Here is a 22113-nt window from a genome sequence, read left to right as displayed (position 1 = left end):
ACATACAGCTAAGAGTGTCTGATGGGATGAGCAGAAAAATCATTGGAGACAGTGTCCAGGACAATGAACTCCAATCCGAGTTGGACTGTTGTCTTCAACAAAAGCTGGGACAAAGCTCTTTAGGTCAGATGATTTCTACTTTCTTTAAAGAGTGTTTGAGTCTTAGAGATGTTTAAGTTGTGCTGTGAACAGAGAAGCAGAGATTTAAAGGAGCTGAAATGACCAAACTCGCCGTGCTTTGGAGGGACATGTGCAGTGCTTTGCATGAGGATGCAGGCAGACTCATTGTCACGATAGTCATCCATGCCTAGATGGCTCAATAAAGCTTCTCTAAAGTAGCAGGATTGTGACTATTACTCCAAATAAACGAGTCACTGGTTACACTGTACAGCTGCAGAAGTGAAAAATGAAGCGAGAGGTGCTGCAGAGTCCGACCGGAGCAGCAAAGAGGACCTCCAACAGCGCTGTGAGATACTGTAAGATATCAGACAAAGGGAAGCTGTGTGTGTCTGTGTGTGCAATGAAGAGGTTTCCAGAGCAAAAAGGGCAACCCCCTCGCTGTCCTCAGGAGGCCGAGTGGGCGGACGGTCCTCAGCAGATGGATTGCTGCTCGCCTGCCTTCACTTCATGAACCTGGAACGGAGGCGGAGCCTGAAGTCTATCAGTGACATCATGTTTTTGGATTATTTCTTCTCTTTCTTTCTCTTTTCTACTCATTCTAGTCTGATTTTAACCCAGTTGTGTGTGTTATCATATGTTATGAAGCACTTATTATGATTTTTATGCACATTTGAGCATGAGATAATCAAAAGGTTCCTCAGAAGGAAACGTTAAAGATTAAGAGAAATGACAAAAAGCATTCAAAGAGTCATAAAATCACCTGAAACAGTCAAAAAATAATGCACAGTCCCCATAAAAGACACAAACACATGAATAATGATAATAATGATAATAAGTTAAAGGATCATTTTGTTTCGCAAAGTCATTTATGGTGTCTTTGGACTTTTATTTAGGCTGATTTTTTTAATGCTACTTAAATAACGAAACACATCAAAATATTCAATGAAACGATCGAGTCATTCACGTAGTCGGTTTTCCTCCCACAGACCAAAGACGTGATGTTAGGTTAAATAACCACATAGAGACCAACACCTTTGCACAGTGAACACATGATGTCCACAAAGAAGCAAAACTGAGGGAACAAAATGAATATAAACACACAAAAGATGCAAAACTAGCAAAAAGAGCCACAGAACACAGATGAGAATGACATAGGTGAACAAAAAGATTCAAATCAAACACATAAAAACAACATAAAAGTGAAACGGAGTCATAAAAAGATGATGTTAAGTCAACAAAAAGTGCCAAAGAATCTGCACAATATGTGCAAAAGATATTCACAGAAAACCAAGTGACATGAAAGCGGGAGAAGTGCAAAGGTCATGATTGAGGAAAGGAACACAACAATCATTAAGAGATGCTTAATTCCAACGAAAAAAGTGAAAAATAAACAGAAGAAAATAGTCAAAGAGCATAAAAGAGACAAACAACCTCAAAGAAGTTCAAAAATGACCGCATGAAGAAACACTCAGTGCATCATGGGAAGCCGCCAGCATCATTCGGGTCACTTCCAGGCTTAACCATATGAAACTCAACCTTTTTTCATTAATTGAAAGAAACCCGAATCAAATATCGTAAACTTAAAAGTCTAATTATTTATTTGGGAACATAAAAATACGTTATTATCTCTAGTAGTTGTTTATAATTATAAATAAAAATCATGTTTGTTTTCGTGTTATTAAATATTTCTCAGAACAATGTCGCCACCTGCTGGACGTACATCGATATTTATATCACATCTGCTCCCGTGATGCTCTGCGATGGCAGTGTCACATGATCGTGGTACCCAATGACGGCCACGTAGTGACCATTACTCTCCTGCTATTGGCCGATGAAAATTTAAAAGTACAGTTTGAAAAGTGTCCTGTCGAAGGTTTTAGTGCGCCAGAGAAGTTGTAGGAAAACGGCCTGTGCTTTCAGAGCAGCCCGTAAAAGCTGAATTATACGATTTATTAAGATATCGAAGACTTTGGATTTATATTCGGATAACCCGCAGAGGGGGAGGAAGTGACGCGCAAAACGATATTTGGTGAGTTTTCGTTAGCTAACATTATGATGCTATTTGTCGCTTTTCTTTCGGTTCGTCACATTTAAAGCGGACAAACCGCCTCCCTGCGGTTCATTTCTGTATTGATGACTGTGCTGCTTCATTAATGTGCCCGTTTAATCTGAAGTGCGTGATATAACGGTGTCCGGGAGCAGCTCTGAGCCATGTCTTCAAACGTCCAGAGCGGGGGGAAACGGGAGGAGAAGGGCAGGAACATCCAGGTGGTGGTCAGATGCAGGTAAGGAGTGGAAACAGAGTTTCAGCTGTGTCTGTGTTTGCTGCTGTCAGTCACAAACATACTCTAGATGTCGTAAATATCCTCAAAACATCGCAAAAGATGCAGAAACATCACCAAATCCACCTTAAAGCTGTATGTTCAACTGCCCTCAGTGGGTGTATTTACCTGGAAGACCTTAAAAAGGCTAAAAGTGTACTCATAAAACAGGTCACTGACATTTTACAGTCTCAGAAGCTAAATGAGAACACTAGCCTGAGCTTACGTGTGGAAAAATCAGCAGTTCTTGCAGTCTTAAAGTTACTATTTGAGCCTCTGAGGGAACCCTAACCCATGTGGCATCTAATTTATCAATAAAATTTGAGTCTCTCTTTTTTACTTTCTTCTATATGTTTATGGGTGTGTTAAAATGTTAGTTAATCCATAAATGTGCACACAAATGATGCAAAAATACTTGCACAACCACAGAGAAATGCAAAATGATGATAAAAATACAGGAAAAGGATGGAAACAGGACATCCAGTGATAACCATCATACTAGCCTCACGTGTTTGAGTCTCTCAGTATCCCAGTGCTCATGTATTTGGTCTTTAATTTATTCATCATTTTCCTAGAAGAGACCTTAAAGCGTGTTTTACCTCTTTAGCATTTTTAACATTCAGGGGATGAATTTGCACGACTGAGTGAAAGCCTGTTCATTCCAGTTTAATTGTACTTCAACCTGTTTTAACAGGTTTAAAACCCAAGGTGGGAAAAAAAAAAAAGAGTATAAAACCATCCTTTTCTGAGGTCTCGTAGCTCACTTACACATCGGTTTAGCAGAATAAAGGTGTAATAAGTTTTTAAAAACCCAGCAGGTGGAGCAAAGACACGCCCCCACTCGTCTAGATGCAAATATTTCAAGCACATGTCAAACACTGAGCACTAACATCACACTAAATAGGTTTTGGGTGTTTTGGATGCTGTTGCTATTTTCTAGCTGTCTAAGTTTTATTGGCTGTTAATTGATCCCTGACAGTTTAGATTTGTGTGATTGTCTGTGTCGTGGGACACAAACATGGGTTTGTAGTCCCGATCCGATTACTGGAGTCGTCTTCCACGTGGTTCCATTTAACAATTATTAGTGCGAAAAGAAAACTGGTAATCCATCAGCCCCTCCGTTGGCACTAAACACTCAGTTTCACATAGTTTTTTGTAATGTTAGCTCTCTATGATGTCAGAGTACAGAAGCCCCGCCCACCAAGTTGAGGGGCAGCCAGTCAGAAGAAAGTTGGCTTGAAATGGCTTGAAGATAAACTGATGGCTCAGAGGAGCTTTGAAGAAGCTTCAATGTTTTTAGTTTCTGCTTTTCTGTCACGTGTGAACACGAACTGATTATCTCTGGATTTTTGGTTAGCGTGTCCCAGCTCTGAAACCGACACAGAGTGAGATAAGCGTCCGTAACGTCATATTGCGGTTTGATCTTCCCGTACCCGTGCAGGCGAGTCTGTGGCGGAGGCTCAGATGATGCTAAGATGATATTTAGAAACATCTTAAAGATGTTTTGAGGCCTGCAGACGTTGACACTGATCTAATTTATATCCCATATTTGTGCTAAATCGGTTAATTCATCTGTTCCTTCTGCTGCCCACCGTCTGGTTCGTTGTTCATGATAAGCTCACAATGTTATGGATTTCCTTTTTGTACTCTGGTTTTCTGAGGCCTCAGAGGATGAGCGTCACTGATCTGTGTGTACTTACGTCTGTGTTCTACTGAACTTTAGTCATCTGAACCTAAACGAGCATTAATGTGTTTTTTAGATGTCTTCATATGTAGCTCAGAGTACAAACCCTGTGTGTATTTTAATTATAATAAGCAGTAAATCTTTATTATGGGACTTTTTCAAAAACATAAATGAACGTTGCTCTGACAGAAAGAAGCAGAAAACTGATTTTAATCTGAGCCAAAGTCAAAGCTTTGGTGTCGGCGCGCTGTGAGGGTTTTTAGATCTTTACAAACAGGACCGTGTGACTCGAGCTGATGTTGAAGCTTCCTTATTATGACTGCAGAGCTGCAGAAGTCTCAGGCGTCGAGTCTTTGTCACCGAGGTTTTCCTCTGCTGTGTTTTCAGGCCTTTCAACACGATGGAGCGCAAGTCGTCCTACGGCGTCGTCGACTGCGATCACAACCGGAAAGAGGTGATGGTGAGGACGGGAGGCATGAACGACAAGGCGTCACGGAAGACCTACACGTTCGACATGGTGAGAGGAGAAATGGACACGGCGCATCCTGTGCTCGCACATCTGGCTGACCGTTTCCCCTGTTGTGTTATGTCTTAAGTAAAGCTGTTCGATATAACGATATATATCTGATGACGATATAAAAACATCTATCGTTTCCTATTACGCTGTCGTTTGTTTCGTGGTGTCGTAAAATAAACTGTTTGCAGCAATATTTTTTCATGGTTCTGATGTCACTGTAGTGGCTATATTAATTCCTTAAAGTTCTCTCTTTCTCTTATATTTAATATAACCACACTACAGACAAGCGCCTGTTTTTATGCCTTGTCGTTAACAGCAACGACGGTAAAACCATCGCGTGGCTCCGCTCTCCGCTTGTTTGTTTTCTACGTAAACCTTTCACAATAAAGCTCAAGATCCTGTTGCGACTTTTCAAATTAAACTGAATCACAGGAAAGAGTATGCAGAGAGTTTACTGATGAGAAGCAAAAAAGAGCCGTCGGGTGCTAAAAATAAACCTTAGACTTAAACTTTGAAAGAAAACGGCGGCCGTTACAACTTATGTCTAAAAATGTATCGTTTCATGCATCGGTTAAAACACTCGACTCCAGGTATGCGACGCCCAGCTGGAAACACTAAAACTGCCCGAGATTCACAGAATTTACAGAAAATGTTACATTTTTGTGTTTTTATGTCGTCGTCAGGACGATAAATGTTTTATCAAGATATGAGATTTTGGTCCTATCGCACAGCCCTAGTCTTAAGTTCTTAAGGTGAAGTAACAAAACTTGCGTTCGAAGCAGAAGCAGCTCTTAGTGTCTCTCGATGAGGATTGGCTCATTGCTGCAGCTGCGTTTCTCTCCCTCAGGTGTTCGGTCCGTCTGCGAAGCAGATCGAAGTGTACCGGAGCGTCGTCTGTCCCATCCTGGACGAGGTCATCCTGGGATACAACTGCACCGTGTTTGCGTGAGTGCTCTCCAGATACGCGAGCGTCGGCGTGAGCCGTCCCGGATGAACCTGTTTGTAACCTCTTTTGTTTCCATCTTTTTTTATTGATGACAGCTACGGTCAGACAGGAACGGGAAAGACGTTCACCATGGAGGGAGAGAGGAGCCCGGACGAGCAGTTCACCTGGGAGGAGGTGAGCTCTGCTTTAAAATGGGCTCACTGGTTTACTGTTTGACCCTAAGCCTGCATGTGGATCTAATTCAGAGTGTGAATGAACTGATCCTGCAGCAGCGTGCATGAAGTATAGGAAGGGGAAACGTCTTGACTGTCTAACATTAATGAACTTTTTCAGGTTTTCAAATTCAGAGTTTTGTGATCGCAGTCCGACTGCATCCATCCTGAATGTGCATGAATTGGCTTTGAATAATTCCCCGTGTCCGTTTTTTTTGCACGTGGATGTTGGACGTCTTGTTTTCAGATCATCAGTAGCTGCTCAGACCTGCTGCTCATTTCAGCCTCGGGCTGTACTAGAGCAGCTTTGCTTGATTCATAGTTAATAATAATCCTCCTTTGTCCTGTGCTGGGTCTCCGTACAGGCCTTCAGCTCATCCTTTACAAGCCCTCGTTCATCTTATTGGCCAGTTTCTGGAAGCCTGCAGAGGGGTAGTATGCAGTACCTGTCAGCTGTACTTTGGAGGGGGGGTGTTATTGGATGCTGCGTACATGCAGCCGGCTTTTTATCGTCAGTTCAGATGCATTAATGTGTCAAATCACCAAAATAAAACCTGTTTTATTTACAAGTTTCACAAGTAGCAACGAACGAGGGTGACAAACGCCACCACAGCTGTTTGTTAATTATTGTGGAAATGGTGCAAACAGCTCCGTGTTTTTGCGTCTCTAGGACCCGCTGGCCGGCATCATCCCTCGCACGCTGCATCAGATCTTTGAAAAGCTTTCTGAGAACGGCACAGAGTTCTCCGTCAAAGTCTCGCTGCTGGAGATCTACAACGAGGAGCTGTTTGACCTCCTCAGCCCCACCGAGGACGTCAACGAGCGGCTGCAGCTCTTCGACGACCCTCGCAACAAGGTGAGCGTCACGCAGCTCGGATGAAATGAACGCCCGCTGCGGAAATCTCCGGGAATCTGACGCCTCTGTGTTTGCCTCCGCAGCGCGGCGTGGTGGTGAAGGGTCTGGAGGAGGTGACGGTGCACAACAAAGACGAAGTCTACCAGATCCTGGAGCGCGGAGCAGCAAAGAGGAGGACCGCCTCCACGCTCATGAACGCCTATTCCAGGTACCCGCTCGCAGGAAAGCACTCTCACTCCGTCGCCAACCGCCATGTCAGTTATGTTTGCTCACCCGCTTCCCGTTTCTCCACAGTCGCTCCCACTCGGTGTTCTCCGTCACCATCCACATGAAGGAGATCACTCTGGAAGGAGAGGAGCTGGTGAAGATCGGAAAACTCAATCTGGTAATAATCTGGCGATGAGGGGGAGAGGAGGGGGCGCAGCCTAGAGCGTCTAAAATGACCCAAACGCTTCCTGTTCAGGTCGATCTCGCCGGCAGCGAGAACATCGGCCGTTCCGGCGCCGTGGACAAGCGAGCTCGCGAGGCGGGAAACATCAACCAATCGCTGCTGACGCTGGGCCGAGTGATCACCGCTCTGGTGGAAAAGAGGCCTCACGTCCCGTACAGGTGAGAAACGACCCTCCTCGGTCTCACGAGGACGTCGCGTTCAGGTCCGTCTTCTCTGGGGTGTCTGTGCGGGTCCGCCTCCCCTGACCTTGTACAGTCGTCGTGGGGGCGGAGCTGAGGAGCTGTATTGATCGGTTTATTTTCTCCCACAGAGAGTCCAAACTCACCAGAATCCTTCAGGACTCGCTGGGAGGGCGGACCAAAACCTCCATCATCGCCACCGTGTCGCCGTCGTCCAGCAACCTGGAAGTGCGTTTCAAAAACAAAATGAATGTTTTCAAAGATTCATCATCATATTTATCCTGAAGCGTCTCGCGTCACCCACGTCTGTTATTGTTGGTGTCAATGTTTCCACTCGAGCACAGACTGTATATAAAAGATGGACGTAACCATGTTTATATTTTAGTGTTTCTTGATCGAGCACGTTTATTTAGCCCGTGTTGGTTTCACTGAGTGTAATTGTGCTGACGAGTCTCGGTTGTGCGTGCAGGAGACGCTGAGCACCCTCGAGTACGCCAGCAGGGCCAAAAACATCATGAACAAGCCGGAGGTCAACCAGAAGCTCACCAAGAGGACGCTCATTAAGGTATCTGAGGTCGACGCGGCATTCAGCATGTGTTCGGGTTTCAAATGGCGCCGTCGCAGGTTTGCCTGGAAAAGCAGAACTCAGTCAGGAACATCTGTGACGGTCACATCAGAAGCTTTTAAATCTGTGACCCAGAAGAATCTAAATGAAAATGTGACACTGAGTCCAAACACCAGATTTCAGGACCTTCTCTGTCCTTCAGGAATACACCGAGGAGATCGAGCGTCTGAAACGCGACCTGGCCGCCACCCGGGACAAGCACGGCGTCTACCTGTCCTCGGAGAACTACGAGTAGGTCTCGGCTGACACGTCAACGCTGCTTTTACCCAAATAGCTGACCTGACAGACCATCTCGGGTGCTCCTAACCACGACTATGTTTTTAATTCATGCAGGAGCATGGTGGCTCAGATCACCGCCCACGAGGAGCAGGTTACAGAGTACAACGACAAGATCGCCATCATGGAGGAGGAGCTTAAGAAGGTACGATCCTCATCCGCTGTCGGACGGCTGCAAATCAGAGCCTGATTCAACTTACTGAGGTCTTAAAAGTTGACTTTTGATCTTTAGAAGTTGAAGATGCTGTTTGAGCCTCTGTGCAGATTTTAAAGCTGCAGATTTAATTGAATGCAGCGGTTGCAGATGCTGCAGTCTTGCATTAATCTGCATTTCAGGAGTTCACTGTTAAGCACTGTTGCCGTGGCCAAAGAAAAGACTCCACTAACTGTCTGGCTGTAAAGGAATTACGAGGTGTCTGTTTTGGCGTCTTCGCCATCGATGCATCGTTTTACACGTCCTGAAGCGGCGTGAACATGTGGTCGTGTTCTCTCTGCAGGTCACGGAGCTGTTTGCGGACAGCAAAGCCCGACTGGAGCAGTGCACCGCGGACCTGGACGAAAAGCAGCAGAGGTGCAGGGCTGTTGTTAAGGTGTGGGATTAAAACCACCACCAGGGGGCGCAGTTTGATTTAAAGTTGTGGTTTTCTCCTGTGCGCCTCTCAGGCTGGAGGAGACGAGCAGAGACCTGCGGGAGACGAAGGTGAAGCTGAGCGAGGAGGCGTTCATCTGCTCCGAGCTCTCCTCCGCCCAGGAGACGCTGTACGACACGGCCGGGCAGGTACAGGCGACGCTCCACGCCGGGGGGAGATATTTAGACGTTCTGTCACTTCATCATCGCTTCCTTTTCTCTCTCTCTCTCTGTTATTTGAAAACCTCTTAAAATGAATCTTCAGCTTCCACTCTCGCCCCGTTTCACCAAACTTCCCTTTTTCAGATGTGAGATGTTTATGATTCGAGTCTGAAACTTTGTGCTTTCGTCCTTCAGCTGCTGAGCACGGCGGACGCCAGCACCAGCGACGTGTCGGGCCTCCACGACAAGCTGAACAGGAAGAAAAAGGTCACGTTTGTTTTTGTTAAAGCGGTGAATACGTGGCGTCCGCAGACGCGCTCGCTTCGGCTCGTGTTGGTCACCGCAGTGTGAAGTATCATTACGGGGCAGAGAGCCTGTAGATGGTTGTTGGTCTCACGCTGGGCCTTCCTGCAGTCTGAAATGGGTCATTTAGCCCCTCCCCCTTTGAGCTGGCATCCTTCTGATTGGCTGTCACAATTTGAATAGTGAGTGGATGAAGCTGCTTCATCACATCAGGGATCGGTCCTCATGACTACAGGTCCACTGGTAGAAACCGCTGAGCTTCCACACACACACACACACACACACAGCTCACTATAAACTGTCCATGTTTGATGTGAACAGCCACAGATTAGAACAGATGTTAAGTCAAAGCAGATGTGTCTTATTTACTTTGTAGTTGCAGCTGAGGCAAACACTACCAGCCTCGCTGTTTAACCCGTAAAAGCACATTTCTCCTGTTTAAATGTTTCATCTGGTCTGAGTAACAGATTCCAGTGAAGATGACACGGCTGCTTGTGTCTGCCGTGCACTAATGACACAGCAGGTGTCATAAATCAGAGGTTTGAGTCACAGATGATAAGATTGGGGAACAGCTGGGGAACCTGCAGGTGCACAGCAGGAACTCTCAGCGGGTTTTGGGTGGAACACGCTCTTATCTGTGACCACTGTGGGGAGTTTCCTCTGCAGACTTCCTTTTAGAGGAGAAAGAAACACTCACTGTGGCGTAAGCCTCCCCGAGTGACTGAAAATACACCTTTAAGCATCAACCGCTTCACAGAACAGTTGGGAAAGAAGTGACAGGGAAGTCAGATCTGACTATTTTTACGTCTGTGGGCTGATTAGAGTCATTTCCACTGTGATTAAAACCTGAGAATCAACCTTTTTTTTTTTTTTTTTTTTTAAATCCATGTAAATCAGCGGTCCCCAACCCTCGGACCGGTACCGGGCCGCGGGAGTTGAGGCTCAGGTGTGAAATGTATGGTTTTTATCGTTAACTCGGTTTTCCTGGGTCTTTTCACGTGTGTTATGAATAAATCTTCTTTTTTCGGTACCGGTACTAGTTGTATTTATCCGCGACACCTTAAAGGCCGGTCCGTGAAAATATTGTCGGGCATAAACCGGTCCGTGACGTACGGAGCCCCGCAGGGGACATGGGAGGGAAAAAAAAAATAAGACTGAGTTTTGCGAGATCTCGCAAAAGTTGAATTCCAACGATGGCGGCAGCTACTTAGTTGTAATATTACTCTTTCTGGGTCACAAAATACACTTTTAAGATATTTTGAGGCGTGAATGTAGTTGTGTCAACGTCAGATACCTGCTCGGTTTACAAGACATCACATATTTGCAAAAGTGCTCCGACGTTTTCGGAGATCTGACACCCACTAGCTCGAAGCTAACGGGAGGTCGAGACCTACTACAGCTTTCCCGGCACATCGTACCTCGACCTCCCGGTCGGCTTCGAGCTGGCGGCCTCCGAGGAATGCGGCTAAAACATTTGTGAGATCCCGAGTTTGTTTTGCGAGATCTCGCAGAAGTCCGTCTTAATTTATTTATTTTTTCCTCCCATGTCCCCTGCGGGGCTCCGTAGTGATGCAACAAAGGTTGGAGACCGCTGATGTAAATGACTTCAGAGGGTTTCAGGTGCTTTGGCTGTTAAAAGCATGAATCCAGACAGAGCAGAGGGCGCTGTAAACCGGGTTTTTATGACTTGATGCTGAAACTTGGAGCTTCCTGAAAACACAAATGTTCTGAAGCACAAACCTGCCTCTGACCCTGCAGGTGGAGGAGCACAACAGGGAGATGCAGCAGAGCTTCGCCCAGCGCATGGACGGCTCCTTCAGAGACGTGCAGCGCTGCATCCAGCAGCACGGAGACAAACAGCGCCACATGCTGAGCAGCTACTCGCAGGCTGTCGGTAAGAGCGCAGAGGTTTCACAGAGGCGTGGGTGACGGGCTGGGACGGTTTACTGCGGCTGCTTTAAATTTGCCCGCCTGATGGTGACTCTGGTGTTTGTACTGTTAGTACTCGGGGGGGGGGGGGGGGGGTTTCAGTATGTTCTGAAGCGAAATACTGAACTGAAAAAGATGATTTGGTGTTTAAAACAACTCTGCGGTCTTTCCTGCGTCTCCGCCCTCTTTCCTGTGCAGACGGTTTGCTCGTGATGAACGAGGCGGCACTGAAGGGCGCTCTGACCACTGTGGAATCCTTTGTGGGGGGAGTCAGGCCGCTGGTGGCTGAGAGCGTGGCCCGCTGCGAGGAGAAGGTGCAGCAGAACGAGACGCTGTGTCTGCAGGACAAGGAGAGCGTGCTGCAGCTGCTGGTGAGTGTCTGAGCGCGCTCACGGCCGCGTTGTCCGCTCAGATCAGTGCTGTGTGACTAATGTGTGTGTGTGTGCAGGAGGAGCACCGACGGGACATGGAGGAGGTGCTGGTGGTCCAAACTCTGATGGGTTTATCAGCAGCCAAAGAGCTCAACGACAGCCTGAGAGCTTCGGTGGAGAAGCAGCGAGCGCTGGCTGACAAAGTTGGTCCACGACAGTAACATCCACACGGAGCAAACGTGGCGTACGCTCGATCTCGGAGGCAAAGCTCTGATCTGATTCTTCTCGTTCTCCTCCTCAGGCGGAGGCAATGAAGGAGATGGGCGTGGTGTTCGACAGCTTGGTCCGAGAGCTGGCGGCAATGCGGGAGGCCGCCGTGCAGAGACTGAGCGCCCTGCAGGCTGAACGCGACGAGCTGGAGGACAAGATCAGGCAGGCGGAGGAGGAAATCGAGCAGAAGGTGAGAGCTCACCAGAGAGGACAGCAAACCTCTGTCTGCTGGACGCTGCCAGATGTCCTGGAGCCTGACGTAGGGCTGGGCGATGTGACCCAAAATTCATCTCCATATTTTTAGCTGGATGGGGATATACGATATATATCTCAATATTTTTATTTTTTTAATTTAAGCCATAAAGTCAGAACAAACAGTTCTTAGTCAAAGCTGTGTCCCAGATGTCACAGGGGCACTTTTATTAACAAACAGTGTAGATGTTCATGAAAAAAAATTACTCAAATTATCAGCATTTATTAAATAATCATGCTCCATAAATAAAAGAAAACTGTTGTTTTTGTGCATAACAAAGAGCTCACAACTGTGCAGTCAAAATGTAAACTAACAGACGCCGAGCATAATAACAAGCAGCTGCTCTGTTCCTAACTTCTACTGTGTGACTGACAGCCTGGAGTTTGAAATCCTCTTCGTAACCACGTCTCTGAACAGGTGCCATTTATGGTCCTTATACGCACACAGTACAGTAATATTACATTGAAGCACAGTACGTATCACTCGGCGAGGCTCCTCGGTAGCTGTAATGCTCCAACAACCCATCAGGTGGTGCAGCTCCGTAGCTTAGCAAAGTCGTGCTGAAACATTTTTGACAGATTGCTGAGCGCCGTGCAGCACATAAAATTGGTTTGCAGTCATCAAGCACAACCAGAATTCATACATAAGACGCGCTGTCAACTTTTGAGAAAATGAAAGCATTTTAGGCCGTGCAGCCTCTCTGGGCTGCAGCCTGGTTAACTTGCTAACGGAGATTTGCCGTGTCCATCTTGTCGTCGCCTGCAGGTGAAGTTATGGGGGAGGGGGAGTAACGCAGCATAGAGGCAAACTTGCGGCTCCACAAGTATAATTATAACACAACATAGACTATATCGATATAAACGATATTGTCACTTCTTATATTTGGTATAAAAATATATCGATATTTATAAAAAAACAAACAAACAACTCTATATATCGCCCAGCCCTAGCCTGAAGCAGACCGTTAACTTTGGACCTGTGATGGTTTCAAGCCCAGCAGCACTGATGTGTAGTGGTTTTCGCTTCCATTTTTAAATCCACTTCAACAGCATTCAATGATCTGTTTGAGCATGAGGTGCAGTCGGCGCACATTCAGCCTGTCTGCAGCCTCAACAACTCAAACAGGCGGAGATTTAAAGTTAGAATAACAGTGCACGGGATACATGACAAGGATGACGACAGATTCTGAAGTTGATGGGTGTGATTTGCATCGTGCCTCGTTTGTTCTGCCCTCGTGTGGCACAGTTTCATGCATTAACAGGTTTATCTGCCTTTATTACATCTGAGTGTTCACGCGCTGGCTGGTTCTGTGGGTCGGGTGTTTCTGACACTGCTTCCGTTTGCTTCGGTCAGGATATGAAGGAGACCATCCAGTGCCTCCAGGACCAGCTTAACCTGCTGACTGTGAAGGTCAAGAAGAAGTTCACTGGTCTGTACTCGGCCTCCAGAGGCCTGCAGAAGCCTCTGCAGAGCCTCCAGGAGGACATCAGCAGGTGAGTCGAGCACTAAACGGTCATGTTTTTCTTCTACTGCACGTCAAAGTTCATTGAAACATTGAAACCTGCATTGAAACCGTGTCTTTGTGGCAGAGGCTGCAGCACAGTCGAGCACCAGGTCTCGGCCCAGGCGGACCTCCTGTCTTCCTCCGCCTCCTCCCTCGTCTCCTCCCTGTGTCTGACCGCGGACGAGAGCCGGCAGTCTCTGGAAGAGATGTCGGGCTGCTGCTCCCACATCCACAGCTCCGTCACCGGTACAAACTCTTCCTCTCCTCTGTTGCTGCTCGCTGTAATCCCTCATCCACAGCACGCTCAGTGTGTTTGTGTCCCTGCAGGCCTGTTGGAGCGTGACCTCGAGTGGAGCTCCAGAGTGAAGGAGCACGCTGAGAAACGAGCCGAGGAGCACCTCACGCTGATGAGGAAGGTTGGCTCTGAAGCTCAGGACCTGCGTCAGGTGAGAATTCGAGGTTTTCTGTCCTAACCCCAACACAGAGCAGACCCTCAGTTTAATACTGTAGAGACACGACCGTCATATCTTATTACCAAACCCGACGACTCTGAACTCAGTAAAAGTGCCTCCTGTCCCGCAGAGCGTGGAGGATTGCTGCTCCGAGCAGCTGCGAGCAGCCAAGGCCGATATATCCAACCAGCAGCAGGAGGTGACGCGAGCTCTGACGACTGTCAAGGATCAGACCTCCGTCGACTGGAGCGTCCTGGAGGAGCAGCGGGCTGAGCTCCTGCAGCACGTGGAGGCGAGCGAGCAGCTGGTCCACAGCTTCCTGCGGGACGAGCTGCAGGAAGACGTTCCCACTGGTGACAGATTTATTTTTCTGCCTTGAATTAAAAGTTAAAGTTCTCAGCAGGACATTAACCTCCTGTTGCCTTCAGGTGCGACTCCTCAGCGGCGGGAGTTTGTGTATCCCCGTCAGCTGGTGAAGTCTCGCCGCCGCAGCGAACTGCTGGAGAGCCTGAGGAGGCAGCAGGAGGAGCTGCAGGCCGCCATGGAGGCGGAAGAGGAGGAGGAGCTGGAGGAGGAGGACAAGCAGACTGACCCGGTGAGTTTCAGAACATTTATCTTGGAGCTGTGATTCATTTTCATTTAAATGTAAATAAACGTGATGTTTGGCCTCGTTCTTCTCTGCTGCATCATCAGGACTCGCTGGAGGATGATCTGAGCACGTGCAACGAGAGTCTGGCCACAGAGCCGTCCTTCATCGACGAGAACCTCGTCTTCAATGAGAGCAAGCGGGTCCCCTTCTTCAAGGTGAGGGGGAAGTTTGAAGCCGTGCAGCTGTTACTGAAAAAGCTGCTGAAGCAGCGACTGGGGGTCAGAGGTCAAGTGTTTAATACCAATGCACATTAAAGCTTGTTTTCATTCCTCTTTTCCAGAAGAAGAAAGGCAAAAAGGAGACGAAGATCCCGTCCCGGTCTAAAGTGTCGGAAAACGAAGCGGAGTCAACGCCTCAGAAATCCAGACTGCCGCTCCGCTGTCAGAACTGAAACCTTATTTCTCTTTATTTTTAATAACTTTATTACTGTTTCTTCTTTTTTCTGACCTCTTTCATCTTAAACGTGTCCTCATGAACTGTTTTATTGTAGTTTGTGTCTCAGCACCTGCAAATTGTTTGTAAAATTAAAGATTTATTCTTGTTTTATTCTGCTGTTAATTATTCCATCTGCCACACTCAGCCAGCTCACCGGCTTTGTCCTCGGTTATGACGTCAGCACAGGACACGTGTGGCTCTCCTGGTTAGACGTTATGAAATGTGGCGTGGAGCGATGGCGGGTAGAGTGGGTTCAGCAAAACCACGAAGAGTTCAAATGTTTTTGTCGGGTGGGCTGGAGGACACTGCAGCCTGTGAGGTTTCTTTGGTTTCTGTGCTGCTTCATGATGTTTCACTATTTATGTTTCGTGGCCTCGACAGATGAGCTCACGGCAGCACGCCGTGTCTTTAACGCACACAGCCAGAACGTGGAAAACATTCACGTTTCCACAGGGACTCTGAGTAAACAGGAGCCCGGTGCTGATAGTCGTTCATGGACTCCTGCTGATGTGAGCGTCTGTATAAAAGCAGAAGTTGTGGGAGTTCACAGGTGGAGACAGCAGCTCCCGGCAGTTTTGAGTCCTCATTCATAAGTGGACATCCCAGCAAATATACCGTGACGTCAGACTGCGCATGCTTAGAGAAACCAAAGAAAAACCCCGAGAATTCCACGAGTGAAAAAGAAGTCTGTCTGGTTTATGTTTTGAGAGGAAAGCACCAAAGTTTACTGCGGTTTTCCTCTGATGACGTCATTGCGGAATTCCCCCACTGATACGTGCAGAGTGCGCGTGCTTGTTGAGGGCGAGGTGGTACTGTCGCTGACCTTGTCCTGTTTACAGTAATATTTGTACTGCTTATATACACGATATACAAATATGATATTTAAATTAGTATGTCGTGTACGTGTGTGTGCGCGTGCGGAAGAAGAAAAACGTTAAATGATGGAGTTTGAAGTGTGAAATAAAACAATTGTGAATAAATGAGGTCATGTGACCGTGATTATAGTTTGAGCTGCTGTGTTGGCCGGTTACGGTATTTTGTAGCTCTGAGGTCGGACGGAAAGCACCCAGAGTTACTTTCGGTTTGTTCCTTCATTTGTTGTTGTGGATTCTGGACGAGCTCATTCTCTCAGTGTAAGGTGTGGAGGTGGGAGCTGATGTCCGTGTTTTTCTGGATATGAGGAGAGTTTCTCTCTTTCTGTGCTCGCTCTGTTTTTCCTGCTCTGATCTGTGAACATGGAGCGATCAGCTGATCTCTGCCTCCTCTCTTTGCTGCTCCTGGCCGTGCCCTGCTTCTCCCAGCCCGGGCTTATTCAGGCATACTTTCGGCTTGGAGACGCCCTGGTTCTGCAGCCTGTGCCGCCGGTCACTAAACGCATCACCAGCGTGGTGTGGAAACGCAACCACGACCTGCTGGCCGAGTGGGCGGAGGGAGAGAGTGAGGTGAGATACTACGGAGGGTTGAGAGGCCGGTCAGAGCTCAGCACCGGGACCGGACGCCTGCGCGTCAGCGCTGCGTCTGCAGAGGACGCTGGAGTGTTTTCAGTGGAGATCAACAACGAGCCTCAGAGCGAGCTCTACAGAGCTGCAGCCGTGGATGAGGTGCCCCAGCCTGAGGCCTTTGTGACACCTCTGGCCTGCAGTCAGGCCTCCTCTCGGTGTTTACTGCACTGCTATGGACACACTGCAGACACTGAGGACATCACCTACTACTGGAAGATGGGCGATGGAGAGTGGGAGGAGTCAGAAAAGAAGATAGAGATCCTCAATGTTAATGAGCTGCACCATGTGAGAACTTTCTCCTGCAGGATGAAGGACCCAGTGAGTGAGAAAGACAGCGAGCCCATCAATAATCCTTTTTACAGACACAGGAGCCCACCTGACTCTGCAGGGTGGACAGGTGTGGCGGTCACTGTGGGCGGAGCTTTTGGAGCTGCAGCCCTGGTTTCTGTGGCTCTGTTTGCATTTTGTCAGAGAGAATTTATCCAGAAGACCATTAAGAAGCTCGAAGGCAGGAATTCTGTCCCACAGATGTCAGCGACGTGTAACTCTGTGTGAAGCGTCATCAGCCTGGGTTTGTTGTTTGTGCGTTAGAAACTGTGACCTGCTGCAGGAGAGACACACATGCAGATAAACTCACGGCAGCATGAATGTTTGTGTTATTTAACAGCCTCCTCTGTCTGAGCAGGAACTCTGAACTGTTCAGTGTTCTAGTGAAAAGAAACTGCTCAACTACCAGTAACAGATTTTTAATATCAGTGAGATTTTCACCTGGATAAATAAAGGAATAAAAAAAATCTCCTTGTTTTCTGTCCTCTGATTCTTCTGGAGCAGCTTTGCATGAGTCAGAGCCTCAGCTCTGAGCTGCTCTCAGGTTGCTCCCCATCATAGTATGTTTGTGAATGTTAGATGAAAAGCACTAGAGCATAGAAAGAGGCTGTGAATGAGGCAGCTCTGATGGCTGTCCAGGACCAAACAGCTGGTCCACAGCTGACCAGTGTTTGATTCAGCAAAGGTCAGAGGTCACTGAACAGACTGCTCTCCATCATGGACTGACTATCTATCTATCTATCTATCTATCTATCTATCTATCTATCTATCTATCTATCTATCTATCGGGAATAATAATAATAATAAACCTCTAAGACAAATCAAAAACATTGGAACCTAAACCACAGATCATAACAGGCGAACAGCATATATGATACAGTGTTACAGTTCAGCGTCCACAAAAACAAGGATTTTAGAAGGTCTTACAGCATCATCTGTCCTTCAGCAGCCAGTTTCATTAATAACAAGCGCATGAAGTCATTATGTCACTTATCCATTCTGAAAGAGTTTAAATTAATTTTAATAATAATTTATAATTCCACTGCATCAGAGACAGCTTTACACATTTTGAAAAGATGTTTCTGTCATGGATACGGGAGAGGAGAGGACCCAAATACAGGGCACTAGCCTTCTTCTCATTATTATTAAGCTGATGGCAAAAAATAAATAAAAAAGATATGAACAGACTCCAAAGGAAGCAGACACAGAACAGGCCCTATGTGCAAAGATTTACAGGAACACATTCAGGCAGGAGAGGAGGCTTTTGTCATGGTCTGGGTGGGTACCTGCAGGTTTCCAACAGCAGCCCTCCTCCTTTGGGCGGAGATCGGTTGCTCCTCCCTGGCTGACCACCTGTGGGCAATTATTCCGGCAGCATATAAGACCTGCACACTCAATCAGTCATCGCCTGAGTATCTGATATCCCATGTTAGTCAGTGGTGTGTAATTGCTGTGTCCAGATCCTGTGTGAAAATGTTCTTGTCTTCAGAGTTGGCTCCTGGAGTGGGCTTCTTGCCTCAGTTATCCCCGCTTTTCTGGACCTGGGCCACCAGCTGCTGGTACAATGTTGCCAACTAGCCTACCTTTCACCTGCCTGCCTCCCCACGCCTCGACCTCATGCGGGCCTCGCGCCCCACCTGTCCCCTCCACCTGAAACCAAGTAAGGCAACTCAGTTTAACTGTGAAGGATCGCTGACTGACTGCTGGACCCCTCTGACTGTGCTCTCCTCTCATTACAGCGCCCCGGTCACTTCATAGTACTTTTCCGGCCCAGTTTTCTCCTCCCCACTGCCACAGCTGTTCTGCTGCATTCTAGAACTGTCTAGTTTACCTTTAGTTGACTTGGTTTTGACGGCGCGCCCACTAGTTAGTGGCGTCGTTTTGATTTGGCTTGTGTTTAATTGTGGGGAGAAATAAACCTTTTTTTCACTCACTGTCTCGCTTCCGGTTTGGAACTTGTGTCCATCCCATTTACCTCATGTGACAGCTTTGTTCTTTAATCTCTGAATAGAAAACCAGAAAACCATCTATGCTTTTCTTATTGTAAATATTAAATTCACCCTGAACACTCCCTGCAGTCACTGCGGATGAACGGAAATACAGACATGTTTATGTTTATAGGTAAACATAAACATATATTTACATATAAAAATAAATACATGTATGTATTTACATACACATTCTGTCCCTAAGGAGCACATAGGTTTCTTTCCTATGTGAGAATTCAAACTGCTCTGATCGTGGTTGCAACACTTCGGGCACCCGTGGAGGTCAGACACCTCCCGGTGGAGCCTGTGTGTGTGTGTGTGTGTGTGTGGGGGGGGGGTTCTCGGGGTTGCTGTCAAATTGTCGCTTTTATTCTTTAAGACTAATTTAGTTCTTAATACAGACGTTATGTGGCTACAGACAAACCATTTTACAATAAGTGCGGGACAATAGGACCGAGGCCTACTTTAGAGTTACTTTCACTTTCTAAGGAAACTCGATTCCGCGCTTTTCAAAATAAAGCCGTGTTGCGTCGCTGTTCTGCTTCATTGCACATATAATACATGAATTGTCATGTTAATAATATAAATACAATATCAGCGAGGATTGTTTTGACTGCAGCAATAAAGCAGTAAAACCTCAAACAGCGCCTCTGATAAACTCTTCTTTCAGCAGTGTTATATAGCTGTAAAAATAAGCTGTTTGCCTCTTTCATCTTCTTTCATCTTCGCATTCAGGTTGCTTTCTTCTCCTCGTGGTGCTGAGGCGTTAGTTTGAGTGTTGTATTCACCTGTGTTGATCACTTTCACCTGCGAGCCTTTAAGGATTAGGAAGGGAAATTTTTTTTATTAATTTATTGAGAAATATTACAAAATTAACAGATGTTTAATTTATCACCGAAACTGGTTAGAATATATGGCTTTAAATCAATGACTGTAGAAATAGGTTGAAATGCTTCAGGAGTATTTTATTGTGCTTTTATTATGAAAAAAAAAGTTTCCGCCCTCAGTAGGGAGGGACGCAGCAGGTTTGAGACATTTTGCTCCACAGGAAGAGAAGGGCGGAGGTCTGTTTCTTTATCAGCGACTCAAACCGCCTCACGTTCGTCGGTTTTTACTGACCTGCCTGAAAAGATTTCGACGAGTGAGTTTTTATTGATGTGATCATCGATACTCTGTCACTCCTGTATTGATCAGTGGACATGGGTCGGTCTGTGGTTCTCGGAGCGGTGCTGGTGCTGCTGGTGGCTAACGTTAGCTTCTGTCAGGCCGAGACTGTGGAGGAGTACTTCAGGGTTGGTGGCACACTCCAGCTCAGCCCTCAGCCGGTCGGTGGAGCGATCACCAGCATCGTGTGGAAATACGGCAAGAACCTGCTGGCTGAGTGGGAGACAAAGCAGATTCCTCTGACATATTACAGCAAGTTTAGAGGCCGAACCACTCTGAACACTGGCACAGGAGAGTTGGAGATCAGGAACATGACTGCGGCGGACAATGAGGTGTATACAGTGGAGATCAACAACCACGTCCAGAGTCGGGTTCATAAGACTGTGGCGATCGAGGATGTGCCCCAGCCTGTGCTGGAAGCGAAGCCGCTGTCGTGTAGCTCAGCCTCAAAGGACTGTAAACTGGTGTGTGAGGGAAACGTTAGCAAAGCCGGGCCTGTGGAGTACTTCTGGAAGAAGGATGATGGAGAGTGGGAAAAGTCTAAAGAGAACACCATGGAGATCATCAATGATGCGGAAACACAGCGTGTGAAAAAGTTCTCCTGCAGAATAAAGAATCAGTTTAGTGAGAAAGAGAGCAACGCCTTCAACGTGTTCTACCGGGAGGAAACGACCAAGGAGCCATCTTCACCTGGTTCGGGGGTGATTGTGGGGATTGTTTTAGTCGTAATCCTATTGGTAGCTGTACCTATACTGCTCTACTTTATTTGGAAACCATTCAAGAACAAGGTTGATTCTTGTTTGCCCTGCAAGAAATCAACAAACGCAGCAAACGCAACAACAACTGAGACTAATATGAATGAGAAGGGAGAGATTGATGCACTGACCGCTGAACAGGACACTAGACAGTGATGCTGTGGCCATATTATTCATAAAATATGAATGAAATGAGAAATGTTTGATTTCCACAGCTGCCTGCATCTGGAGAGAGAAGGAAAATAATCCTGCAGTGTACAAACTGTCAGTTTATGAAGAAGTAATTTTATCTTCATACTGAAGTAATACCATCAGTACCACAGCTGGGAAGGACAGTTACAAGACGTGTATAAAAGTGTTCTTAAGGTGGATCCGTCCTGCTCATGTTTATTCTCTGAATCTTTTATGGTGGCTTTGCATGATTCACAGGTCAATAATAATCCTTTATGTACTAACCCTTCATTTCATCCTCTGCCTGAAACAAGCAGACTAGCTCCTGTCCACGGTCCACCTTTTTTACACGTATGATAAAAGCAGAACAGATCCACTCTGAAACATAAAATTATGACAATGCCAGAACAGTAAAGAAATGTGATGTTTGAGTTCAGTGCAAAGTGGAATGAGTGCTGTTCGCTAAATTCAATCATGTTGTGAGGCAATCATTTAATCATGAACGTGTACATCGCTGTGTTAAAGCCCCGATAACTTACATTCAATGATGTTTTGTAAATGTGTGCTGTTGTTAGCTTTGTTTTTAGCATATTTTAGTGGCGTCATCCTTGAGGACAAACATGTGCAGAACTGTTTCAGAAAGTGGAAAAGGACGTTTGTGACGTCTGTGCACGTGCAGCGGTCACATGTTATGGAGGCAAAGTGAGAAAAAGGTGCCTTTTAATGTCCCGTCACAGCCGCGGAGGCTGAAGGGCACACTGGACTCACTGTGTTGGATCACGCATGTTTAAATCCACTCTGGAGCCCTGCTTCTCTGCAACTGAGAGGATGGAGGACGTTTTATGAAGCTCATCTCACAATCATGTACTCCTGTAATGCCCGACATGGCTTTATAGGACATGGCTCTACACTCTGTGCGCCCTTTTTACTTTTTATTTTTTTAAAGTTTGTCTTCCGACTCTGTCGTATCAGCTTCTTTACAAATTGGCAGTTTGATTATTTATTAGAAACTGGTGCCTTTCAAAATAAACCTGGCAGTGCTACACAGACTCATGGTGTGTTA

General features: G+C 46.7%; 3 protein-coding genes and 1 long non-coding RNA gene across 4 annotated transcripts; all 4 read left to right on the top strand.

Moving 5' to 3' along the window:
* The first annotated feature begins 1950 nt into the window (after positions 1-1950).
* On the top strand, positions 1951-15254 carry kif11 (kinesin family member 11). The gene is made up of 27 exons (XM_026190652.2): positions 1951-2149; positions 2295-2405; positions 4513-4642; positions 5490-5587; positions 5684-5762; positions 6471-6656; positions 6740-6864; positions 6951-7041; positions 7120-7265; positions 7418-7514; positions 7756-7851; positions 8054-8142; positions 8245-8332; positions 8685-8758; positions 8851-8965; positions 9173-9244; positions 11039-11174; positions 11408-11580; positions 11658-11783; positions 11882-12040; positions 13457-13596; positions 13693-13853; positions 13935-14053; positions 14190-14412; positions 14488-14654; positions 14753-14863; positions 14989-15254. Exons 2-27 carry the CDS (start codon positions 2332-2334, stop codon positions 15097-15099), a joined length of 3186 nt encoding a protein of 1061 aa, XP_026046437.1. The 5' UTR covers positions 1951-2149; positions 2295-2331; the 3' UTR covers positions 15100-15254.
* Positions 15255-16150: 896 nt separating this feature from the next.
* LOC113035238 (uncharacterized) lies at positions 16151-17433 on the top strand. The gene has a single exon (XM_026190653.2). The coding sequence runs from the start codon at positions 16379-16381 to the stop codon at positions 17198-17200; it is 822 nt and encodes a 273-aa protein (XP_026046438.2). The 5' UTR covers positions 16151-16378; the 3' UTR covers positions 17201-17433.
* Positions 17434-18337: 904 nt separating this feature from the next.
* On the top strand, positions 18338-18906 carry LOC145419793 (uncharacterized). The gene is made up of 2 exons (XR_013901135.1): positions 18338-18632; positions 18712-18906. It is a non-coding gene; the product is annotated as an uncharacterized LOC145419793 (long non-coding RNA).
* Positions 18907-19958: 1052 nt separating this feature from the next.
* On the top strand, positions 19959-22093 carry LOC113034775 (lymphocyte function-associated antigen 3-like). Its single transcript, XM_026189779.2, has one exon. The coding sequence runs from the start codon at positions 20160-20162 to the stop codon at positions 21033-21035; it is 876 nt and encodes a 291-aa protein (XP_026045564.2). The 5' UTR covers positions 19959-20159; the 3' UTR covers positions 21036-22093.
* Positions 22094-22113: the final 20 nt, after the last annotated feature.

Source organism: Astatotilapia calliptera, chromosome 13, assembly GCF_964374335.1.
Source record: "Astatotilapia calliptera chromosome 13, fAstCal68.1, whole genome shotgun sequence".
Classification (NCBI taxonomy): Eukaryota; Metazoa; Chordata; class Actinopteri; order Cichliformes; family Cichlidae; genus Astatotilapia; species Astatotilapia calliptera.
This window is presented reverse-complemented; position numbering and strand designations above follow the sequence as displayed.

What these genes read in the sequence shown, in the direction of transcription:
- LOC113034775 (XM_026189779.2), top strand. Translation starts at nt 20,160, where the DNA reads ATGGGTCGGTCTGTGGTTCTCGGAGCGGTGCTGGTGCTGCTGGTGGCT.
- LOC113035238 (XM_026190653.2), top strand. Translation starts at nt 16,379, where the DNA reads ATGGAGCGATCAGCTGATCTCTGCCTCCTCTCTTTGCTGCTCCTGGCC.
- kif11 (XM_026190652.2), top strand. Translation starts at nt 2,332, where the DNA reads ATGTCTTCAAACGTCCAGAGCGGGGGGAAACGGGAGGAGAAGGGCAGG. An exon ending in CCAAGAGGACGCTCATTAAG is followed by an intron (nt 7,852 to 8,053) that starts GTATCTGAGGTC and finishes TCTGTCCTTCAG; the next exon opens with GAATACACCGAGGAGATCGA. An exon ending in GCAGGAAGACGTTCCCACTG is followed by an intron (nt 14,413 to 14,487) that starts GTGACAGATTTA and finishes TGTTGCCTTCAG; the next exon opens with GTGCGACTCCTCAGCGGCGG.